The 21,432-nt window shown below is 54.5% G+C and overlaps 1 protein-coding gene across 1 annotated transcript in view; it reads right to left on the reverse strand.

Moving 5' to 3' along the window:
- Positions 1 to 3,370: 3,370 nt before the first annotated feature.
- Positions 3,371 to 21,432, reverse strand: part of Micall2 (MICAL like 2) — a 29,512-nt gene continuing 11,450 nt past the window's right edge. The window contains exons 2-17 of the mRNA XM_029533636.1: positions 19,101 to 19,149; positions 15,385 to 15,526; positions 14,335 to 14,528; positions 13,529 to 13,644; positions 11,661 to 12,914; positions 9,288 to 9,538; positions 8,434 to 8,527; positions 7,690 to 7,847; positions 6,730 to 6,876; positions 6,538 to 6,602; positions 6,339 to 6,462; positions 5,838 to 5,928; positions 5,658 to 5,731; positions 5,046 to 5,160; positions 3,683 to 3,729; positions 3,371 to 3,532 (exon numbers count right to left, since the gene is read on the reverse strand). Of these exons, the coding sequence (XP_029389496.1) occupies positions 3,459 to 3,532; positions 3,683 to 3,729; positions 5,046 to 5,160; positions 5,658 to 5,731; positions 5,838 to 5,928; positions 6,339 to 6,462; positions 6,538 to 6,602; positions 6,730 to 6,876; positions 7,690 to 7,847; positions 8,434 to 8,527; positions 9,288 to 9,538; positions 11,661 to 12,914; positions 13,529 to 13,644; positions 14,335 to 14,528; positions 15,385 to 15,526; positions 19,101 to 19,149 (2,995 nt within the window). The 3' untranslated portion in view covers positions 3,371 to 3,458. The remainder of the gene's footprint in view (positions 3,533 to 3,682; positions 3,730 to 5,045; positions 5,161 to 5,657; positions 5,732 to 5,837; positions 5,929 to 6,338; positions 6,463 to 6,537; positions 6,603 to 6,729; positions 6,877 to 7,689; positions 7,848 to 8,433; positions 8,528 to 9,287; positions 9,539 to 11,660; positions 12,915 to 13,528; positions 13,645 to 14,334; positions 14,529 to 15,384; positions 15,527 to 19,100; positions 19,150 to 21,432) is intronic.

A 21,432-nucleotide genomic window follows, 5' to 3' on the forward strand; every position in this document is an offset into this window, starting at 1 on the left:
AAAAAAAAAAAAAAAATCCCAGTCTCTTTTAAGAGTCTAAAGTCTCTTTTAAAATCGAAAGTCTCTCAACTTGTGGGACCCTATAAAATAAAATAAAGTAAAATAAAATAAAATAAAATAAAATAAAAAAGTTAAATGCTTTCTTATTTCAAAAGGAAAGTCCAGTCCCACTCAGAGCAAAGTAAAACCAAACTCCAGCCATGTAAATAACTCAGTGTCCGGTCTGGTGAGATGGCTCAGCAGGTAAGAGCACCCGACTGCTCTTCCAAAGGTGCAGAGTTCAAATCCCAGCAACCACATGGTGGCTCACAACCATCCTTAACGAGATCTGACTCTCTCTTCTGGAGTGTCTGAGGACAGTTACAGAATACTTACATAAAATAAATAAATAAATCTTAAAAAAAAAAATAACTCAGTGTCCGACATCTGGAACTCACTCGCTATCTTCTGGGCTCCTCCAAGGGTTTGGGTCACTTCTCTGGCTCTACCCCTGAGCCCGCACAGCATGTTCTCCAGGCTCTGACCAGCTTCACTCCATGGCTGCCGGTGTTCTTGGTGGTCATCCCAAAGTGCTAGGGTCTTCTGCTGCAACTAGGCCCCACTTTCACCAGCAGCCTCTCATAGGCTCTTTCCACAGTGCCAAGCCTCAACTTCTTTGCATGACCCTTTCAGTCCTGGGCCACCAACTGCCACCAAGGCTGCAGCTTCACCCATGGGCTCTCCTGGTGACTCGCAGCACCAAGCCTCAGCTACTCTCCATGACCCCTTCATGGTCTTTAAAACCAGTACCACCTGGGTGACTCTTACAAGTGACCAAGTTTAGCACCAGGTACAATCTTGACTGCCTCTGGAACACAACCAGCTTCTATGTGTTGACGCTGAGGAAACACTTCGCAGATTTCACCTCAGAGCTGCTGGCCTCTTTGATCCGAGCTGACTCTTCAGCCCCAGATGGTCAGCGTCCATCGCCCCAGTAAAGCAAAGGTGTTGCCACAGTGTTTCTGTTAGCTTGTGAGTCACAGCTGACCAGAACCGGGGTTCTTACCCCAAGATAGCAACCGTAGCTTGTGAGTCACAGCTGACCAGAACCGGGGTTCTTACCCCAAGATAGCGACTGTCTCTGATAGAGTCCCTAAGGGACTCCCAGGCTTCCCTCTGAGATTTCACAAGCCAGTCAGTCACACGTTGCCTGCACTGTTCTTAACGTTCTTCTCTTCCAAGATCCCACAGAACAGCTCACTGAGATCTCAAGAACACTCAATGGCTTTTCTAGCCCAAGGTTCCAAAGTCCTTAAACAATCCTCTCCCAAATACATGGTCTGGCCAGCCACAGCACAACTGGTACTAACTGTGGTGTTCCTGCCTGCACGCAGACCGGCGCCTTGTCTGCGTGGGCAGAACACCTTGGGGTGGGTTCGCACTAGAGCGCCAAAGGTGTGGCTCTGCCTGCTGAACCCACTGTGGATCCGAACTGGAGGACGAGAACTCCTGAGAAAGAACAGGGCTGCAAAGGAAAATATGGGGCCTTGGCAAGTGTCTGATCAAAGCCCTTATCTTTATTGTCAGGACTGGCTTAAATACAAAGAAGGGTTCCCAGCATTCCCCTGAGTCCTTAGAAGTTGCCACGGCGTTCTNGCNATNNTGGGCAGTCCTGGCAGTGGCGGGCAGGTGTCCGATGGTGGGCGGTCCAGGCGACGGTGGGCGTTGACAGTGGGCGGTTCGAGGACGCTGTGTTCAAGCTGTGTTCCGGCTGGTCTGGTGCGCTCAGGCTGCTTGACTCCAGCGTGCCTGTAAAAGGCAGGACCCAACAACTAACTGCCGTCCTAGTTAGGGTTACAGTTGTGATGAAACACCGTGACCAAAGTGACATGGGGAGCAAAGGGCTTATTTGGCTTCCACTTCCACAACTTTGTTCATCATTGGAGAAAGTCAGGGCAGGAACCTGGAGCAGGAGCTGATGCAGAGGCCATGGAGGGCTGCTGCTTACTGGCCTGCTCAGTCTGCTTTCTTATAGAACCCAGGGCCACCAGCTGAGGAATGGCTCCACCCACAGAAGGCTGAGGATCCCATTAGTCACTCACTAATCAAGAAAATGCCTCAGAGCGGAGTGGTGGTGCACACCTTTGAGCACTCAGGAAAAAAGGCAGGAGAATCTGAGTTCTCCTGAGTTTCAGACCAGCCTGGTCTACAGGGTAAGTTCCAGGACAGCCAGGGCTGCCCAGGGAAACCTTGTCTCGAAAAACAAAGACAACAACAAAAAGAAAGAAAAAGGAAACGCCTTACAGGCTTGCCTACCTGCCATCATATGGAGGCTTTTCCTTAATTCTCAGATGACTTCAGCTTGTGTCAAGACTGGCCAGCCCACTGCCACACACAGCCACTTTGCTATTGGCCTAGCCCTGCCTATCTGTGGCATGGCTCCCCCAAACCTCTCTTACCCAATTGGTCTTTCGGGGTTGCAGAGCATGGCCCAGCATTGAGAAGACACCCAGGGACTCTATCAACCTATAAACCCTAGGCATCTTCTATCGCAGGCCCACAGGTCACCCGTGTCCAGGGTACAGACCCAGGCCATGGAGACATAGTAACTATGATGCCCACTCTGTCCTCCTTTCTGTATGCACAGCCAGGAAGCAATTAGCATGTCCAGATAGGATTGTGACTAGCTTCAACTGTCAACTGGACACAGTGTTTCAACAAGGAACTGCTGTAGATCAGGTTGTACACAATGTTTCAACAGGATCAGGTTGTCCTGCAGGCAAGCCTTGATTGTCTCAACTGAAGTGGGGAGGCCCAGCCTGAGAGAAAGCAACACAATCCCGGGGCTGGGACCTGAATTATCTAAAACTAAAAAAGGAAACTGAGCCAGGCAGTGGTGGCACACACCTTTGATCCCAGCACTCAGGAGGCAGAGGCAGGAGGATTTCTGAATTCAAGGCCAGCCTGGTCTACAGAGTGAGTTCCAGGACAGCCAGGGCTACACAGAGAGACCCTGTCTTGAACACCTGCCCCCCATAAAAGGAAAACTGAGCACCAAGTATGCACACACTCATTTCTCTCTGTTTTTGACTGTGGGTGAGATGTGACCAGCTACTCAAAGCCTGGCCACTGTGACTTCCCTCAGTGACACACTGCAACTTGGAACTGGGAGCTGAAACAAACTCTTCCCCTTTAGCTGCCCTGTTAGGATATTTTATGATGGTGACAGAGAAACAGCTAGGACAGAAAACAAGCGCCCACCCAGAGCCCCTGGCACACACCCAGGGCTGGTACACAGGTACCCAGCCCCTGGCACAGTGACGCACACAGGCAACTGTGGGAAGGTCAGTGTCTTTATTGAGGTGACAAGGACCCAGAGTGGGGGGCCCAGGCCCTGGCACCCCTAGCACCCCTTCTGGGAGCCTCAGCACCAGTCTCTTCCTGAGGAGGTCCAGGACCCGGTGCCAGCCACGTGCAGCTCAGGCCTGCCCGCTTTTGCTCTTCGAGGACCAGATCTTGGACAAGAAGGACTTGGACTTCTTTCTCTGGAGGCCTGAGGGGAGGACAAAACCATGCAGCCCCCGGTGAGGGTCCTGTGAGGGTTTCCTTCCCTGCCACCTGTGGGGCTGCCCCTCCCACAGGAGGCCCACCCCCCAAGCTGGAGAGACCATCCTGCTCACCCCCCTTTGTGCCCCATAATTACCCAGGTTCTGGATCATACTCTCCAGCATTTGGTCCTCTTCCTGTTCCCTGGAATGGGGACAGGGCGGCTGTAAGGGCTGTGGGCCCTGGAGAGCTACCGAGAACACACGCCCTCTCTATACCTTAACACCAGAGTCAGCCCCACTTGCTGACTTGCCCTCATGAGATGCTCCACTCCTTCCTCCATCACCAGGCAGGTCCATGTCCTCCCCAGTCTTGCCACTCATCAGTGATCTGGGGATAACAGCCGACCTGGTCTGACCCTGTTGGGGTCACACAGGGTTTGGCTTGAGGCCAGCCTTGGGCTGACCCTGTGTGGCCTGGACATTGGGCCTCAGTTGACACAGAGAGCTGAGAAGGCAAGCATGAGCACATACACACTCATTCCCCTCTTAGATGTGACACCACTAACTGGCTCAGGCTCCGGCCACAGCCGGCCACCAGGGAGCATGGAGATCTGAAAGCACCAGAACACACTCAGCTAGACATGTGTGACTAAACTAAGCACTAAGCTGGGCTTGATGGTGCAGGCCTGTCATACCAACTACTTGGAAGGCTGGGGCGTAGGAAGGCTCAGTGGTAGAGCCCCTGCCTAGAATCCCCCAGTGAGGGGCTGGGGTGTGGCTCAGTGGTAGAGCCCCTGCCTAGAATCCCCCAGTGAGGGGCTGGGAGCAGTGGCAGAGCTTTTGCATGGTATCCATGAGGGTAAGTTTAATTCCCAGCAACACACACACAAGATAATTTGTCACTACAACTACCACTATAGAACTGTTTATGCACAGAGAAGAAAACACTCAGCAGAAGGGGACACAAGACCAGAAGTCCAGCCACTGTCCTCACTCCAGAAAGGTAGCTTATGTATAAAAGCAGTTTTAGGGGCACAAAGATGGCTCAGCAGTTAAGGGTGCTCACTCCTCTTGGAGAGGACCCACGTTCAGTCCCACACAGCAGCTCACAACCACCTGTAACTATAGTTCCAGGGAAATCTGATGCCTCCTTCTGGCTTCACAGGTGGTTGTATACACATGGTGCACATAAATTCTTGCAGAAACATAAGAGCACATATAAAAATAGTCAATAAACACATTTATTTTAAAAAGACATGTTAGGCTCACAGTTCAGTTTCCCAGGCTAACGACTGCAGTCTATCAGCCACTCATGGCTGTCACACTGAATGACGGGCCATTTCCTTCATGAGCTATGCTGGGCAGTGCTGTAAGAAGAAGCCCCAGGGGAGGACTAGCCTCCCCATGCTCGAATCCTCTTGTGTAATGCACCCTAGGTTTCACTAAGTAAAAGACAGCCTGCCGGCTGGGAGCAGCTCTCACCCCAGTCTACCCTCCCCGGGGCCCCTTGTCCCTCACCGGAGCCGATCCTCATCCAGGAAGTCAACAATGTCACTCCGGTCATTCACGGTGTTCACATATTGGCTCAGCAGCTCCTGTTCCCGCTGGCGGTCCTGGGGAGACTTCAGACCCTCTGTGGACACAGCCTGGCATTAGTAAAAGCTCCATTCTGTTCAGGGACAGAAGAGCCCCAATGCCTGTGTCTCTTTCCTCCATTGGAGAGGATGGCTTACAGAGTGAACCAGATCCAGGGACGGTCCCCCGAGTGTGGGCCCTGTGGTCTCTGCCTTCACTATGAAAGGCTGGGCAGAGGTCCTACAGCCAGGAGGATGTGGCGGGAAGGCTGTTCCTATTACTTAAAGTGCCCCTCCCACGCCATCCCCTTGGACAACCTCACACTAACTGTTGGGGGCTAAGGGAACACACTGTGAGGCCCTTACTTTGAAGAGCATCAAACTCAGGCATAGGACAGCTAAGGCGTTTGTCTGAGGTCACACAGCCAGAAGCCTCAGTCGTGGCTCAGTCATGACCCTATCACCATTGGACTCATGGGTCAAGGCAGAGCAAACGGGGAAGCCGGCACATGGGTTGACGGCTCTCGGGTCAGGCTTTCTGGGGACAGGCACGCACCTGGCTTGTCCATCAGCCTGCGCAGCTCACCCTGGAGGTCCAGCTGCTGCTCCTCCAGGCGCTGATCCTTAAACCTGCAGGATGCACAGGTCTGAGGCTCAGCCTGACCAGGATGTTCCCAACCCCATGCACCGGGTGGTCCAGGCAGGGCACCACAAGGCTTGGGGGTGGGGTCCTCACTTGTACATGAGTTCCGATTCCAGCCTTAGCAGTAGCTGCTTCTCGTGAATAAGCCGGAACCAGTCCACCATGAGGCTGTCCTCAGAAGCATCTGCAGAGACACAGCTAGGGTAGGGAAGGCCACAGGGACCCTGGGACCCACACTGGTATGGAAGGGCAGGCTTGAAATAGTACGAAAGCCAGCTGGGGATACCCAGAAGAGCCTACAGCCAGCCCGGGCATGCCAGTCTGCAGCTAGGATGGGATGGAGCCAGCCTGTACCAGTAAGGTGCATGATCAGTCAACATCCAGCCAGGGATGGCCAACCAATGTGGCCATGGCCATTCAGTGCGGGTAAGACCTACAGGAATATGGCCTGCCAATAGGGGGATGGCCAGCTCATGGGCGTGGTCAGCCCATGGAGGTGTGGCCAGCCATCTAGGGGCGTGGAAAGCTGACTGAGTGTGGCCATCAGTGGTGCATGATCAGCAACAGGGCATGGCCCTGGGTAGGGCTGCTCACCTCCCTCAGCTGCCCGCAGCCGCTTCTCCAGCTCAACACCCCTGAGCTCCAGGGCGTCCAGCTGGTTCTCAATGTCCTGCAGCTGCCTCTGCAGCTCCTCCTGGGGGATATAGTCGGGGTGGAGCTGGGGGAACCAATGAACAGTGAGCACAAGGAGAGGACCAAGGCCCGGCTGCCCCCTGAAGGCCAGCTTACTCACCCTGACTGGGTAAGTCACAGCCTCAGCAGGTGGAGCAAGGCCACTGTCCAGGGCTGCAGACCTCTCTGGAGAACAGACAGAACCTGGATGTGGCTTGGACGTGCCTTTGGACATAGACTGCCCTCTAGTCTAGGCTGTGAGCCCTGGCAGGCACTGCCCCTCTCCAAACAGAATGGCATCCCTGGAACTGACCTCTTGACCCCCAGGTGGGTGCCTTCTCCTTACAGCTCCTGGTCCAATCTTCCTGCTTCTTGAGCTCTGGCTGGAGCCAATCAGCTGAAACATCAAGGCTGGGAGGGACAGCTAGTTTCTTGCGGTGTGATGGAGCAGGAGAGAGGACTGCCAGCACAAGAGGGTGGGGGTGAAGACGTGCGTCAAGCCTGCTGGCCAGAGCCCTGACACTGAGTGGAGCCAGAGCTCGACTCTGTCCCAGGACAGCCAGCGTCACAATGCCATGTACCTCCCAAGGTAGCACCCTGTCCTACCCAGACTGGCCATGTCCTCCCAGGGAGCTGACATCACATAGTGTGACATTAGAAGGGGCCCATAGATGGCATGTGACTCAATACGTATGTGTTTACAGACACATCTAAACATGCATGCACATACATGCATCCATGTCTGACACATACATGCATCCATGCCTGACACATACATACACATATATATTCAGCCTATCACTGAACATGGCTCACACACATATATTCCATGCATGAACACACATGTACACACATATAGAACATGCCTTGCACACGTACATTCTGTGTCTGAACACACATGTGCATACATATAGACCATACCAGAACATGCCTCATATACATACATCTCATGAATACACATGTGCCCATTTATCCAGTGAGTGACAACACACATTCGCACATACCTTATTACATCTACACATGCATGTACATGTCGATATCCCATATCCAAATAAGTGTGCATACATAAATTTTGTGTCTGAACATACATGTACACACATGCACATAGACATGTCTCACACATGACCATACACGAATGCACATTAAACCCATCCAGGAACACATATTCATACACGTCCATACCCTGCATACACCCCCTCTGGCTGAGCAGGGCCTCTGCCTGACCCCAGATGGAATATATACAAGGACATGCCTGAGTTCCCACAAGCGTTACCTGCAGGACTGGGCCCGGAATCAGCCGAGCATGGTCTCCTCTTGTGCTGAGTGGAAGTCAAGGTGATGTGGACACTGGAATCAGAGCTACTGGAGGCTTTCCTGGGAGTGTCCCCTACCCTTGGCTCTGCCAGGACTGGCTCCTTTTGCTCCAGAGACCTGGGTGGAAGATAAAGTTAAGTCCCAGCCCAGATGGGGACAGCCATCTGGGCTTTGAGGAGTCTCAAAGCCATATGCCTATGTCCAAGGTCCTCATGGTCTGAAGGAAGCCACCTGGCCAGTCCTGTGTCATCCTGGCCTCTAATTCCAGGACCTCCCTGCTTCCACCCCTAGGGCACAGGGCTGTGGGTCTCCACATGCTCCTTGTGGGGCCAGGTACCTCAGGCTTGCAGGGACCAGCTATGCTGACACTCATCCCAAGCCAGGCTCATGGGAGCTCCCTGGCGTGACACCTGCTCAGCAGTCACCATATCCCTTAAGTCATCGCACTGAGATGAGATGTCCCTGTCACCTGGAAGGTGGAGGGTCCCAGCATACACAAGCTAGTGTGACCCAACTTTTTCTATGGATACTCAAAAGTCCAAGTACGAGTATGCCTTCTGGCCAGAGCTGTGTCAATTCCCACATGTACACTGCCATGTGCCCACACACTCTTAATTAGGTACCTGCTGTGTGCTGGCTCAGCTCATCCTGCAGACCCACGGACACAGGTGTAGCCCCGCTACTGAGCCCAGCCCCTGCTCACCTTCCAGCAGGGAGTTTCTTATCCACAGGCTTCAGCCGGGCCCTCCATCCTTCTGGTCCCTCCTCTTGGCCTTCCTGAGAGGTGGGACCTGGACCTGAGGGTTGAAAACAGAACAAGTAGATAAGACTGCTTGAGACATCTCTCTTTAGCCAACTGCATCCTTTGACGCCCCCAGAGCCAGACCACCACACAGGACTGAAGTGGGGCTCCTAGCCTGGCTGCTGTGTTGTGTACCCCCGAGAGAACCACTGCCCCCTCCTGGGCCTCAATTTCCAATCTGTCAGATGGGTGTTGACACAGAAGGGAAGCCCTGTGGGCTGGCTCTCTGATGTCTGGTGTGATGAGGAATGACTAGGTGTGGCTCCCTATCCGCAGTCATGCTTAGCTCACACCTAACAGTAGAGTCAGCAGGGAACTCCGTCACAGGGAAAGTTGCACAAAGATACCTTTGTGGTACATCCTGAGCCCCGCTTCCCCAGACACCCACAGAAAAGCCAGAGGCATGAGACAGAGCGAGGTGTCTGAGAAGAGTTACCGGGGGTGCAAGAGGAACCCGGGGCCTCGTTCTGCACCCTGGGGACACAGCTAAGGGCAGAAAGCATAGTAGCCTGCGCTAAGATATGAACCTAGGACAAGGGTCATAGTGTGACCCTGGCAACACTGGCCACAACCACAGCCACATAGGGGCAGTAGATGAAGACCCATAGAGGACTATGCGTCCTGAGAGCTAAGCCACCAAATGGCAGACACCCAAAACACCATTCAGAAAGAAACACAGTCAGGACATATATATAGCAGCAACACTTGTGGAGCGGCAGACCCCAGGGACCCCATCCCATAGCAGGGACCCTTACCCTTTACTCCTGCCACCTCTGCTTGTGGCCTGGAGCCTGCGCTGGTCTTACCAACCCCTGGAGAAATACCCGGGCTCTTTTTGCCAGCGTGGAGGAATACAGTGGTATTGCCCACATTCACTGTTGCTGAAGGCTTTATAGTGAAACTAGGGGTGTGGGTGGTTAAAGCCGAGAGCTTGGCTGAGGGAACGTTTTGTGGCACTTCATTCTTGGGAAGGGTGACCAGGACAGAGGAAGTGGCAGGGAAGGACCTGTGGGGAAGAGAATGGGCATCAAGTACGGGCGAACCCAGGAGTCACCCTCCCAACAAGAAGCCAGTTTCCAGAGTGACCTCAAAGAACGGTGGACAATCTACCCTCAGACAGAGGCCCGAAGCATCTGCTTGTAGCTAGCTGTTTTATAGTATCAAATCTGGTGTCCATTGGGAATAAAGTATCCCCCAAATATATTCAACATAGGGTGCCAGCACTGAAGCACTATGGGCAGCCCTGGCTCTGGTCACAGGCTGCTCTGCCCAGCTTAGTGTTAAGTTACACATAGGCTGAACAGTCTAGCCAGGCACCAGCCCCTGCCTGGGATGCACGGCTCTGGGCTACCTGAATCCCCTGAGGTAACACACATGCAGGTACACAGAGCCCAGGCAACATGCGGTGCCGTGCCAAGCTCTGCCAAGCCTACTCTGCAGAGCCTTTTACAACCGGGGACAGCAGCATGGTCAATCTCCTCCTGACCCTAGGGCCAGCTCGGGAGCCTCTGGGCACCAAACAGGAGTGAGTTCAGGCAGTTACAAACCAGGAATGTCCTACCTAGAAATCAAAGACCAACCCAGCTGTACTGGGCTAAGTGGGATACCCAAAAACTCACTCCATGGGGAGTCACTGGAGATCTTAGGGTATGATATTATTTTTAAAAAGTGGCAGTGCATGCCTTTAACCCCAGCGCTCAGGAAGCAGAGGCAGGCAGATCTCTAAATTCAGGGCTAGCCTGGTCTACAGAGTTCCAGGATAGCCCGGGCTACACACATATATAGAAGCCTTGTCTCACAAAAACCAAAAGTGGGTGGTGAGGATCAGTAAATGTGACTACATTATAATGCTAGTCACACTAGCGTACAGTGGTCAACATTCAAAACACTGACGTCCTAAGAGGCCAACAACACAGATATGGGGGTGTAATCCCAGCACGGGGAAGGTGAGGTAGGGGGATCTGGAGTTGACGGTCATTGTGTAAATTTGAGGGCTGGGATATAGGCCTCGTCTTAAAAACACCAGGACTGGGCTGGCAAGATGGCTCAATGGATAGAAGCGCTTGCCGTGAGAGCCCGACAACCTGAATTCAATCCGCAGAACCCACACAAAGGTGGAAGGAAAAACCAACTCCATAAAATTGTTCTCTAACCTCCACAAAGACATTGTGACGTGTCCTCCCACCACACACATCATACAGAATTTTTAAAAAGACCTGGGTGTGGCTCAGAGGTAGAGGCCCTGCCTAGAATCCCCCAGTGAGAGGCTGGGATGTGGCTCAGTGGTAGAGCCCCTGCCTAGAATCCCACAGTGAGGGGCTGGGGTGTGGCTCAGTGGTAGAGCCCCTGCCTAGAATCCCCCAGTGAGGGGCTGGGGTGTGGCTCAGTGGTAGTTCTCCTGCCTAGAATCCCCCAGTGAGGGGCTGGGGTGTGACTCAGTGGTAGAACCCCTGCCTAGAATCCCCCAGTGAGGGGCTGGGGCGTGGCTCAGTGGTAGAGCCCCTGCCTAGAATCCCCCAGTGAGGGGATGGGGTGTGGCTTAGGGGTTGAGCCCCTGACTAGCATGCGAGATGCCCTCAGTTCTGTCTCCAACACTCTACAAAAGAAAAAAGAGACAGGAGACGAGAGAGAAGGTAGACTCCATGCAACAATGGAGTCAGAGATGGAGAGAGATGGCCACCAACCAGGGGATGCCAGGAAACTCCAGATGTTGAGGGAGTGAAAGGACTCTCCCTTGGAGGCCAGGTGGAGCGTGTGGCCTGCCACAGGACATGTTCCTGTGAGGGGTGACTATTCCCCTTCTATCTGCACCATATGGTCAGTGTGCCAGGCACAAAGGACGCTCAGGACCCAGCTCCATTCACACAAGTCATCCAAGGCATGGAGCCAGGCCATGTGGCTCCCCACTCATTTCCTGTCCACAAGACAGGCACTAAGTCAGGAGCACCAGTCAGTGTGGGCCACCTGCAGCCACCACTGTCTGTAAGACCACCATGCCTGGCATTCCTGCCTCTCTCCTGTCCCCCACCTCCACTTCCCAGATAAGGAGATGGCGGCCTCAAAGAGAGACAGACTTCTCTACGTCCTGGGGGGCAGGTCACAGCTACATCCACATCCCTCCCACCTACCTGCTTGGAGCCTGGGTACCAGCTCCTGTCAGCGTTGGAAGGGCCTTCCTAAGGACACTTAATGCTTGCTCCCGGCTGCTCTCCTGGGCAGGGGCATCCACAACAGGAGAGACTTTGCTGGCAGAGGTATTCACCGTGGCAGGGACCCTACCAGTGTGGGCAGTCACCACAGTGGGTACCCTGCCATTTGTGGCACTCACTACAGAGGGGACCTTGTCAATGGGGGCATTTACCACCGTGGTGACCCTGCTATTAGTGGAATTCACCACAGTGGGGACCTTGCTGGTGGGGGCAGTCTCCACAGTGGGGACCTTGCTGATGGAGGTATTCACCACAGTGGGGACCTTGCTGGTGGGGGTAGACACCACAGTGGAGACCTTGCTGGTGGGGGTAGACACCACAGTGGGGACCTTGCTGGTGGGGGTAGACACCACAGTGGGGACCTTGCTGGTGGGGGTAGACACCACAGTGGGGACCTTGCTGGTTGGGGTAGACACCACAGTGGGGACCTTGCTGGTTGGGGTAGACACCACAGTGGGGACCTTGCTGGTGGGGGTAGACACCACAGTGGGGACCTTGCTGGTGGGGGCTGGGGCAGGGGCTGGGGAAGGGCTCTGGAAAAATTTCTCTCGGGCCTGCTGAGTCTTAGAGGCTGAGGAGGTCCAGGCTTGGGTGACCGCTGTGTTTGAAGACTCTGTGCTCAAGTTGAGCTGAGTCTTAACACCTTTTGAAGCTGCCTGCTCTTGGGACCCAGGTAGGTGAGTGTCTAGAGCACTTGGGGATACAGCTGGGCGGGGGTTGAAGCTCGCTGGGCTGCTCTGGGCAGGCGATGACCACCCTGTTGGGGAATTATTAGTCACATGGGTGAGAGCTTTGCCAGTCACAGAAGTAGTAGTCACTGCGCTCGTGGGTAGCCTGGGCCCTGCAGAGCTCCCCACGTGGCCTCGGGAGGTAGCTGGTGGCTTAAGTTCTGTCTGGACAAAACCTTTGGCGGTTGTGTTTCTTCCACCATGTTCCCATGCTGCTGTCCTGAGCCTCAGCGGTGTCAGCTCTCCATTTGCCTCCTGAACCTTCTGTGAGACGCCGACTGGTCTGGTATCTGCAGTGACACCCCCTGGTTTCCTGGAGGCCAGGTTTGATGACTTGGGGCTCACAGAGGTGACTTCTGAGCTGTGGTGGGTACAGACGAAGACACCAGGCTCTCCCGTGGCACGGTAGGCCCCTGAGTGCAGCGTGCTGGAACACTGTTTACACCTGCAAGAGGAAGCCACCGAAACTCAGAGCCTGAGCTCTTGATCAATCATTCATTCACCCCCTGGGTCCATCCACTCCACTCTGCCAAAGGCACACAGGGCCACACTTCGGCACCCACTCCTCCAGTGGCTGGCCCATCCAGCAAATGCTCCTTAGTGATCTTAGTCATCATTGTGGGTTACAGCCTCCACCCGTATGCTTGTCAGGGGGTATGTGCACACCACAGGGTGTGCTCAAACATGTCACCTCCTGGGTGCATACGTGAAGACCACACAGTGTACCCCACACTTTCAGGGGTCCAACTGCCACCAAGCTTATAGAAGATGGACATAGGATTCACTCCTTGTCCTCAAATCTAGAAGATTCTGGGAGACACAAAGGAGATTATTAAGGGTCACAAAGTTTAAAAGAAAAAAAAAAACCACACACACACACAAAGGTCTGAGGACAGAGATTGAGTCAGTGAGTCTAGAGGGACATCCCCCAGGGGACATTAAAAGAGGATATTGGGGTTCAACTGTACTGTCACCAATGGAAGACAGATGGGAGGGCCACGGGAGCCAGGAAGCGTGTGAGAAGAACGGGTACACCCCAGCATGCAGCAACAACCATACCTGAAGCAGCTTCGGTGGTAGAGGCGCCCGTCAGCCAGGTGCCGCTGCACAAGGTGAACATGTTTGCCACAGACCCCACAGATGCTGCTGATGGAGCTTCCCGCGGTCCCCGGAGCCTGCGGGGGGGGGGTGTCGAGGTCACTGAGAGGCAGCTGATATCTCCAGCCTCCCCCCCTCAGCCCAGAGGTGACCCATGGATCCCACTTTACAGACTGGAGAACTGAGGACCTGGAGAGTCACTAGCCAGGGCATGGGTGTGGCTACACACTCACGACCTTCGCATTGGCCTCGTTGGAGAGCAGGAGACTGGATTCCAGAGATGCTGGCGACTCATTGTGGGGCTAGAGACAAACCTTATGCCTTATAACACCCACCAGCCTCTGGGATCAGACCAATTCCCTCTGCATCCTGGCCTGCCTTGCTCTGGCTTCATGGAACCTGTAGTAACCTCTAAGGGACAGCAGGGGGCACTCAAGGTCAGCACTGCAGAGCTGGCCAAGGAAGAAAGGTCCAACCCAGTGTCCCTTCCCAACCAGGAAAGAGGACAACAATCTAAATCAGCCAGGAAAGGTCTAGGGTTGCAGCTCCATTCCACCTGGATGACCTCCTATGTCTCAGTTTACCCATCTGTATTATGGGATCACAACTCTTGCCATGCTGACCTTGAGCCTAGGAAAGTCACCTCGGTGGGTGGGCTGGATACAAAGCATGGGAAAGGGGCGCTATACTAAGGGAGACTCCCACACAGTCGTACATTTTGTGATATACATAGGCCTCTAATGCCCACTCAATCAAGACATGCTTACAGCCTTTGGGGATGGTCTTTCTGAGCCACCTTCATTCCTCTGAACCACAGGGTTTGTCCTAGCTGGGGACAGTGGTGACCTCTGGGTTTGAGCCGGTGAGGGCAACTTGGCAGGCTGGGACAGGCCCTTCTTCTTTCCAGAAAGTTCTTCAGTCGAATCTGATGAGGGTCTCTTTATGCCAGCCATGCCCCCAACTGGCATGAGACACAGGAAACAGGGGTCAGGCGGGTTCCACTCAGAGCTTGTGCTCTCTAAGAGGTCCCTGTGCTCGCAGTGAAAGGCACAGGCGTCCTGGGACAGCTGGTGAGATGCAGACTTGGAGAAGGATAACCCCAGGGCACATGCTTCCCAGAAAACCATGGCCTGGCCCTCACCCCCTCTCCTAGCCGACAACCCCATCTAGGGTCACAGAAAGGGACTTCTCTGTCTCCAAACCACCATTCGGGGCTGGCCCTCGGCCCAGGGGGATTCCGGAGAGTTCTAAAGCTGTAAGAGGAATGTTGTACAGGAAGCCAAGAGGCTCCCAACTCACAAGACTGGCTGAAGACCCAGTTTGCCCTCCCTGCCCTGCCTGACCATCCCTGCCTGGGCCACACAGCTTTCTTTGCCACAGTCAGCCAGGCATTCATTGCACAGCCTCAGCTGGCTAAGCCCTTGGGAGTCGAGACGGCCAAAGAGGGTAGAAAGACTGGGACGAGAATGTATCTGGGCATCTAGGAGCACAGCCTGGCTGAGTGTTCCCTGGCAGGTCTAGGTGGGGGAATAAGGGAGCCGGGGGTGAGGGGTGGGGGGAGTTGGGGGGAGGGGAGTCTCATTCTACACTTGCACAAAGGCCCTTGGTCTCCTTGGTAACAGACACATTTCCGGGAACCCACATGTGTAGTCTCAGAAAGGGATCTCCCTGCATCACTGCCCACCCTAGGCTCAGTGCTCAGCCATGAGGACAGAGGATGGAAAGGGCTCCTGCAGCGTGGGCTGGTGGCCCGGACGGTGTCAGGAGTCTTGGTCATGCCCCTTGGCAAGGAAGGGCCCGTCTGGATGGGGACTCACTTGGGGACCGGCCGTGGAAGTAGTTGTAATACTGTGACACATAGGTGAGGATGCTCAGCCGGTCTGGAACCTTCAAGGCCACCATGTCCTCAGCATCTAGCAGGGCTGGGATGCCCAGCTGTTCCTCAGCCACTTGGAAGGCCTGGATAGGGGTGACAGCGGACAGTAGAAAGAATTACTGCTGTGCCATCAGTACCCCCATAAAAGAGGGGGGCAATAAAGCCTGCACTTCAAGTCCAAGGACTCCTCACTGAGTGACCTCCCAGGCTAAGCTTGTCACATTTGTATAAAAGTTCAAAGTCTCAACTGGTGTTGCTCAGGAGACCAGGCCCAGGGGTCTAGTTGCATGTTGGGGGCAGGTGCTGGAAATTGAGCCCAGGGCCTCCAACATGCTAGGCAAGTGCTTTGCTAGTGACCTACACCCCCAGCCCCTCACTGGGGGATTCTAGGCAGGGGCTCTACCACTGAGCCACGCCCCCAGCCCCTCACTGGGGGATTCTAGGCAGGGGCTCTACCGCCAAGCCACGCCCTAGCCCCTCACTGGGGGATTCTAGGCAGAGGCTCTACCACTGAGCCACGCCCCCAGCCCCTCACTGGGGGATTCTAGGCAGGGGCTCTACCACTGAGCCACACTCTAGCCCCTCATTGGGGGATTCTAGGCAGGTGCTCTACCATTGAGTCCCACCTCCAAGTGCCAGCACTCACCCTGGATTGGTAATCCTCCTGCCTCAGCTCCCTTCTAGTTGCTAGGACTACAGACTTGTAACACCAGGCCTGGCTCTAGAAGAGTCTTGGGTTTTGTCCTCCCCCAGCTCCTGACGCTCATCACCCTGGAAACAGCCCTGAGCCTCCCCTCAGCCTTCCTGAGCCAAACCTCATCCACCTACAGCAGCTTGTCTATGATGCAGTCGCTGACACCCTGACACGGACAGGAGGTGCTGGGCTGTATACAGAGCACTTGCTGCATACAGACCAGGAACCTACATATACAGAGCACCTGCTGCATACAGACCATTAGATTGCCAGCTCAGTGCCCCTCCCACATCCACTGCCTGCTCCCCATCTCCAGCAACAAAGCCCCACGGAGGAGATGCTAATTACTGGCCCATGGCCTTGGTTGGCCCTCCCCACTTGCTTCCTCCACCAGGTACTGATTCCCCTCTGTCATCCCCGGCTCCATCTGACTCTTGGCCTCACTGAGAGACTCACCTGTGGCTGCTGATGCCTTCTGCCCACTCAAACTCTTGTCAAACGCCAACTGTGGCTTCAGGCCTATCAACTCAACTACTTGGGAGGCTGAGACGGGATGATTATAAGGTCAAGCATATGCTGGGCTACAAATGAAATCAAGATCCACCAGGCCTACTTAGTAATATTAACTCAAAATAAAAGTAAAAGTGGAGCTGGGGACGTAATTCAGCCTTAGAACCCCTGCCTAGAATCCCCCAGTGAGGGGCTGGGGGCATGGCTCAGTGGTAGAGCCCCTGCCTGGAATCCCTCAGTGAAGGGCTGGGGGCGTGGCTCAGTGGTAGAGCCCCTGCCTAGAATCCCTCAGTGAAGGGCTGGGGATGTGGCTCAGTGGTGGAACCCCTGCCTAGAATCCCTCAGTGAGGGGCTGGGGGCGTGGCTCAGTGGTAGAGCCCCTGCCTAGAATCCCTCAGTGAGGGGCTGGGGGCGTGGCTCAGTGGTAGAGCCCCTGCCTAGAATCCCTCAGTGAAGGGCTAGGGATGTGGCTCAGTGGTAGAGCCCCTGCCTAGTATGTGTGAGGCCCAGAGTTCAAGTCTCAGTACTGGAAAACAAAATACATAAAAATCTTTTGTAAAAACATTGTAGAGCCCTGCCAGCTCCCTTTAGCCCAGGGCAGAGGCACTGACATCATATCCCTGACCCATGGTGACTAGCCACATCCTGGTGACTCCTGTAGTTCCCCTCACTGGGGCTCCTTGTCCAGATGCCTGTGTGGCCTCATGTAGATCCCAAGTCAGGGTCCAACACTGATCCCACATACTCAGCCCCCTAGCCCCTAAACCACACTCAGACCAAACTTCAGATCTCCTCTGGCCCACAGGGAAGGCCCAGGCCCTGGCCACTCCCACTGAGGGCCATGTGTGCCCTCCGATTGACCTCCTCACCAGACACTCCTCTCTCCTGCCAAGTCTGGGCAGGAAAGCCTCTGGTCCACACTTCCGGGAGTCCAGTTTCACTGCCTTGGAAGGAAAGACCAAAGTCCTTTCTCCACCGATGCTCTGCACCTGCCTCACATTCCCTGCCCCATCCACCCAGGGCCCTCAAGTGTGCGTCCTGCCCAGCACTCTGTAGCCCCAGGGCCTTTGCCCATGCAGTCACTCCATCCAGGGTGACTTCCTGAGAGCATCCTCAGACGTGCCAACACGATCCCCACACACCCCAGCTTCATCCCCTTAAACACAAATTCCCCTTCTAGCCCAGCGCTAGCAGAACGGTGAACCAGCTGACCTGGCCTCCACCACGCATGGCTGTGAGCTTCTGCAATGGGGACCCCCGCATAGCCCAGTGGGAGGCTCACTCTCCTCTTGGAACTCACTCTTTCATGCATGTGTATGTGTATGTGCATGTGCATGTGTACACATACATGTAGAAGCCCGATGTCAAGAAGAGATGCTTCCCTCAATTGCTTTCTACCTTGTTTATTTTTTTTACGTGCATGGGGGGGTGCACACATGTTCAAACATGTGTGGGTGTCCATGTCATGAAGTGCGTGTGTGCTCTGTGCCTATGCGTGCGGAGGCGGGGGTTGGCACTCATCTTTCTTGATCATTTTCCACCTTATGCATTGATTCGGATCTCTAGCTTGAATTCAAAGTTAGCCAACCGGCTAGTCTGGCTTGCTCATGAGGTCCCCTGTCTCTAATTGCCATGCACTGGACATACAGGACAGCTGCCCCACTCATCTGGGAGCTACACGAGTGCTGGAGATCTAAACTTAGGTCTTCATGCTTGTTCCACCAGCAGCTTATATCCCCAGTCCTTGGTGCCGGGACTAAAGCTGCCATGCCTGGCCCAGAACTGAGTCTTTAACTGGATTTCATGATAATTAAGTAGCAGAGGCTATCCTGCCTGGGCAGGCGAACCATCTCATGTCTACTGATTTAGTTCTCCCCAGAGATGCCTGTGTCAGGGGCCCATGCAGACCCCGCTTGGCTCAGAGTAAGGACATATATACGTCAGTTCAAGGGACAGTAGTGCACATTTGGTAGTAGGGAGAGAAGGACCTCACAATGGAAGTACAGACTAGGTCTGAAACCAAGGAGCCAAAGAAGGTGCTCTCCCAGGGGGACCGGGAAATGCTCTTGTCCACCCCCATGACCACCAGGACCCACTCTCCCACAGCCTCCTGGGGCCTTGCTCTGCCCTGGGTGGATCAGCTAGGCCACCCACAGGCAAGGAGGTGGGCTGCCACTCCAGTGAGGAAGAGAGGGGCCATGGAGTCTAGGATGAAGTAAGGAAGAGAGGGGCCATGGAGTCTAGGATCAAGACCAGAAGAGGCTCTCAGATCTCAGGCTGCCCAGCTTGGGACCGGCTGAGGAGCTATGGGGAGGCCAAATCCCCAGAATGGGACCCCCGGATAGCCCAGCAAAGGCTCGCTCCACTGAGGTGCAGTGGTCCTTCAGACATGAAGAGGGTTGGAGGCAGAGGGCTTAGAGGGCGGGGCAGTGAGCATCAGCCGCCCAACTCACCAGCTTGTTGTTCTCGTAAATATCTTCCTTCCGGAGGGCACTGAAGTTTCTGAAAGATAAAAACACTGTGTCACAGCCACCGCCACCACCACAACCACCACAACCACCACAACCACCACAACAATAAAAAGCCTGTTGGTGGTGGCACTCAGGAGGCAGAGGCAGGTGGATTTCTGAGTTCCAGGACAGCCTGGTCTACAGAGTGAGTTCCAGGACAGCCAGGGCTACACAGAGAAACCCTGTCTCAAATCAAACAAATAAACAACAAACAAACAAACATACCAAAAAAACAAAAACAAAAAGCCCTAGTGTCAAGCCAGGTATGATGGTGCATGCCATTAATCCCAGCACTCAGGAGGCAGAGGCAGGAGGCTCTCTGTGAGTCCGAGGTCAGCCTGGCCGACCGAGTAAGTATCCGTGCAGGCAAGTCTATAGGGAGACCGAGTCTCAACAGAACAAAACACTTATATCCAGAGCCACTCAACTCCAAGAAGGAAGTAGAGCCTCGGGGTCATGTTGCCCAAATGGGGAAACTGAGGCTAGGAGTGTGGCTGTGAATTCAACAGGTCCTGAACAAATATAAGGTGGGCAGGTATTGGCCCATGGCTGACTAAGACCATAATGATACCACCGCCTGGGCACTGGTGACCCACAGTGGGTCCCTGGGCACTGGTGACCCACAGTGGGTCCCTGGGCACTGGTGACCCACAGTGGGTCCCCTGGGCACTGGTGACTCACAGTGGGTCCCCTGGGCACTGGTGACCCACAGTGGGGCCCTGGGCACTGATGACCCACAGTGGGCCCTTGGGCGCTGGTGACCCACAGTGGGTCCCTGGGCGCTGGTGACCCACAGTGGGTCCCTGGGCGCTGGTGACCCACAGTGGGTCCCTGGGCGCTGGTGACCCACAGTGGGTCCCTGGCTCAGCCCTCACCTCCAGCTCCTTAGGAAGCTTATCCCTTGATTGCCATCCCTGCTCCCAACAGAAGTAGCAGGAAAAATGCAGAGAGGTCCAGCCCCCGGCCCAGGGGAGTCCAGCTAAGACACAGCTCAGAATAGACCCCTTTCAATGGAGAGAGGACAGTGTGGGGTGAACATGAGAGGCCCTGCTGCAGGGACTAAAGCTGACCTGCAGAGGAATGGAATGGCACAGTGACTCCACCCATACTGCAACTGTCAGCGCTTATGTTTTCACAGCACCTCCTTCAGAGGGCGCTGTTCTGAGCAGCTGACAAACACATACTCCCTAGGTGCTCACAGGTCCTGTGGGCTAGACACAGAACGCAGAGCAGCTTCAGGGCACTGGAAGGACACTCAGCAGGAGGCAGGGCCAACCATTCCATCTTTCATTCGTACAAAGGTGTGACTTGGTGTCCACCAGGTGCCCTCACTGGTCCCTGGGAGGGCTTCAGAAACGAGTCCACAGGCGACCCCGAGGTCCTAGGAAGTACCCAAGGTAGGGCCCCAAGCAGCCTGGACAGTTGGAGGCACCCACCCGGTACCCAGTGGGCTCCGGAGTCCATGATCACGCCATAACAAGCCCTGACATGCTCCAACATGACATGACATGGCCCACCTGAAAGCTGCCCTGCCCAACCCCGTGTTGACAAGAGAGGTCAGCCAGAGCCTGCTGGCATCCCAGGGGAAACTGGTTAAAAAGCAACTGTCCGTCCATCCACTTGTGGTCCGCGGGTCCCAGGAGACAGCTGCCGCCACTTGAGTGACCTAAATCGATGGGGAAGCTTCCTGGCACAGAGGAAGGGTCTCTGACCGGACACTGTGTCCTGTTTCTTAGTGTCTGCCTCTGGCAGGCCACTTCCCTTGGGACCAGAGTTTCCCCGGCGGTGAGGACAGCACAGCTTCTAAGACTGAATTCTTTTTCTTTTCCATTGGTTTTATCTTTCTGTTTTTAATGTTGGTCACGTTGTATGTACTTAGCCGGGGTGCTTGGGAGTAAACAGGCATCGGTGTATCATGCGTGTGTGTGGAGGTTAGGGTAGGTGTAGGTTCTCATCTACCACCATGTGGGTCCTACAGGCCACCAGGCTTGGCCACAAGCTCCTTTGCCCACTGAGCCAGCCCACCCCTCCGCTTTTTTGGTGGTGCTGCTGGGAATTGAATTTAGCACAGGCTGTCACACAGACTACCCATGTTACTACCGTGCTATCTTCTCTGCCATCTGTGGTGTGTGTGTGTGTGTGTGTGTGTGTGTGTGTGTGTGTAACGTTTATTTGTGTGGAGGTCAGAGGTCAATAAGTATCCAGTGTCTTTTTCAACTGCTCTCCACCTGCCTTTTTGAGAAGTTCTCAGTTCTCCTGAAGCTCACTGCTTCAG

This window comes from Mus pahari, chromosome 23 (genome assembly GCF_900095145.1).
Source record: "Mus pahari chromosome 23, PAHARI_EIJ_v1.1, whole genome shotgun sequence".
Taxonomy (NCBI): domain Eukaryota; kingdom Metazoa; phylum Chordata; class Mammalia; order Rodentia; family Muridae; genus Mus; species Mus pahari.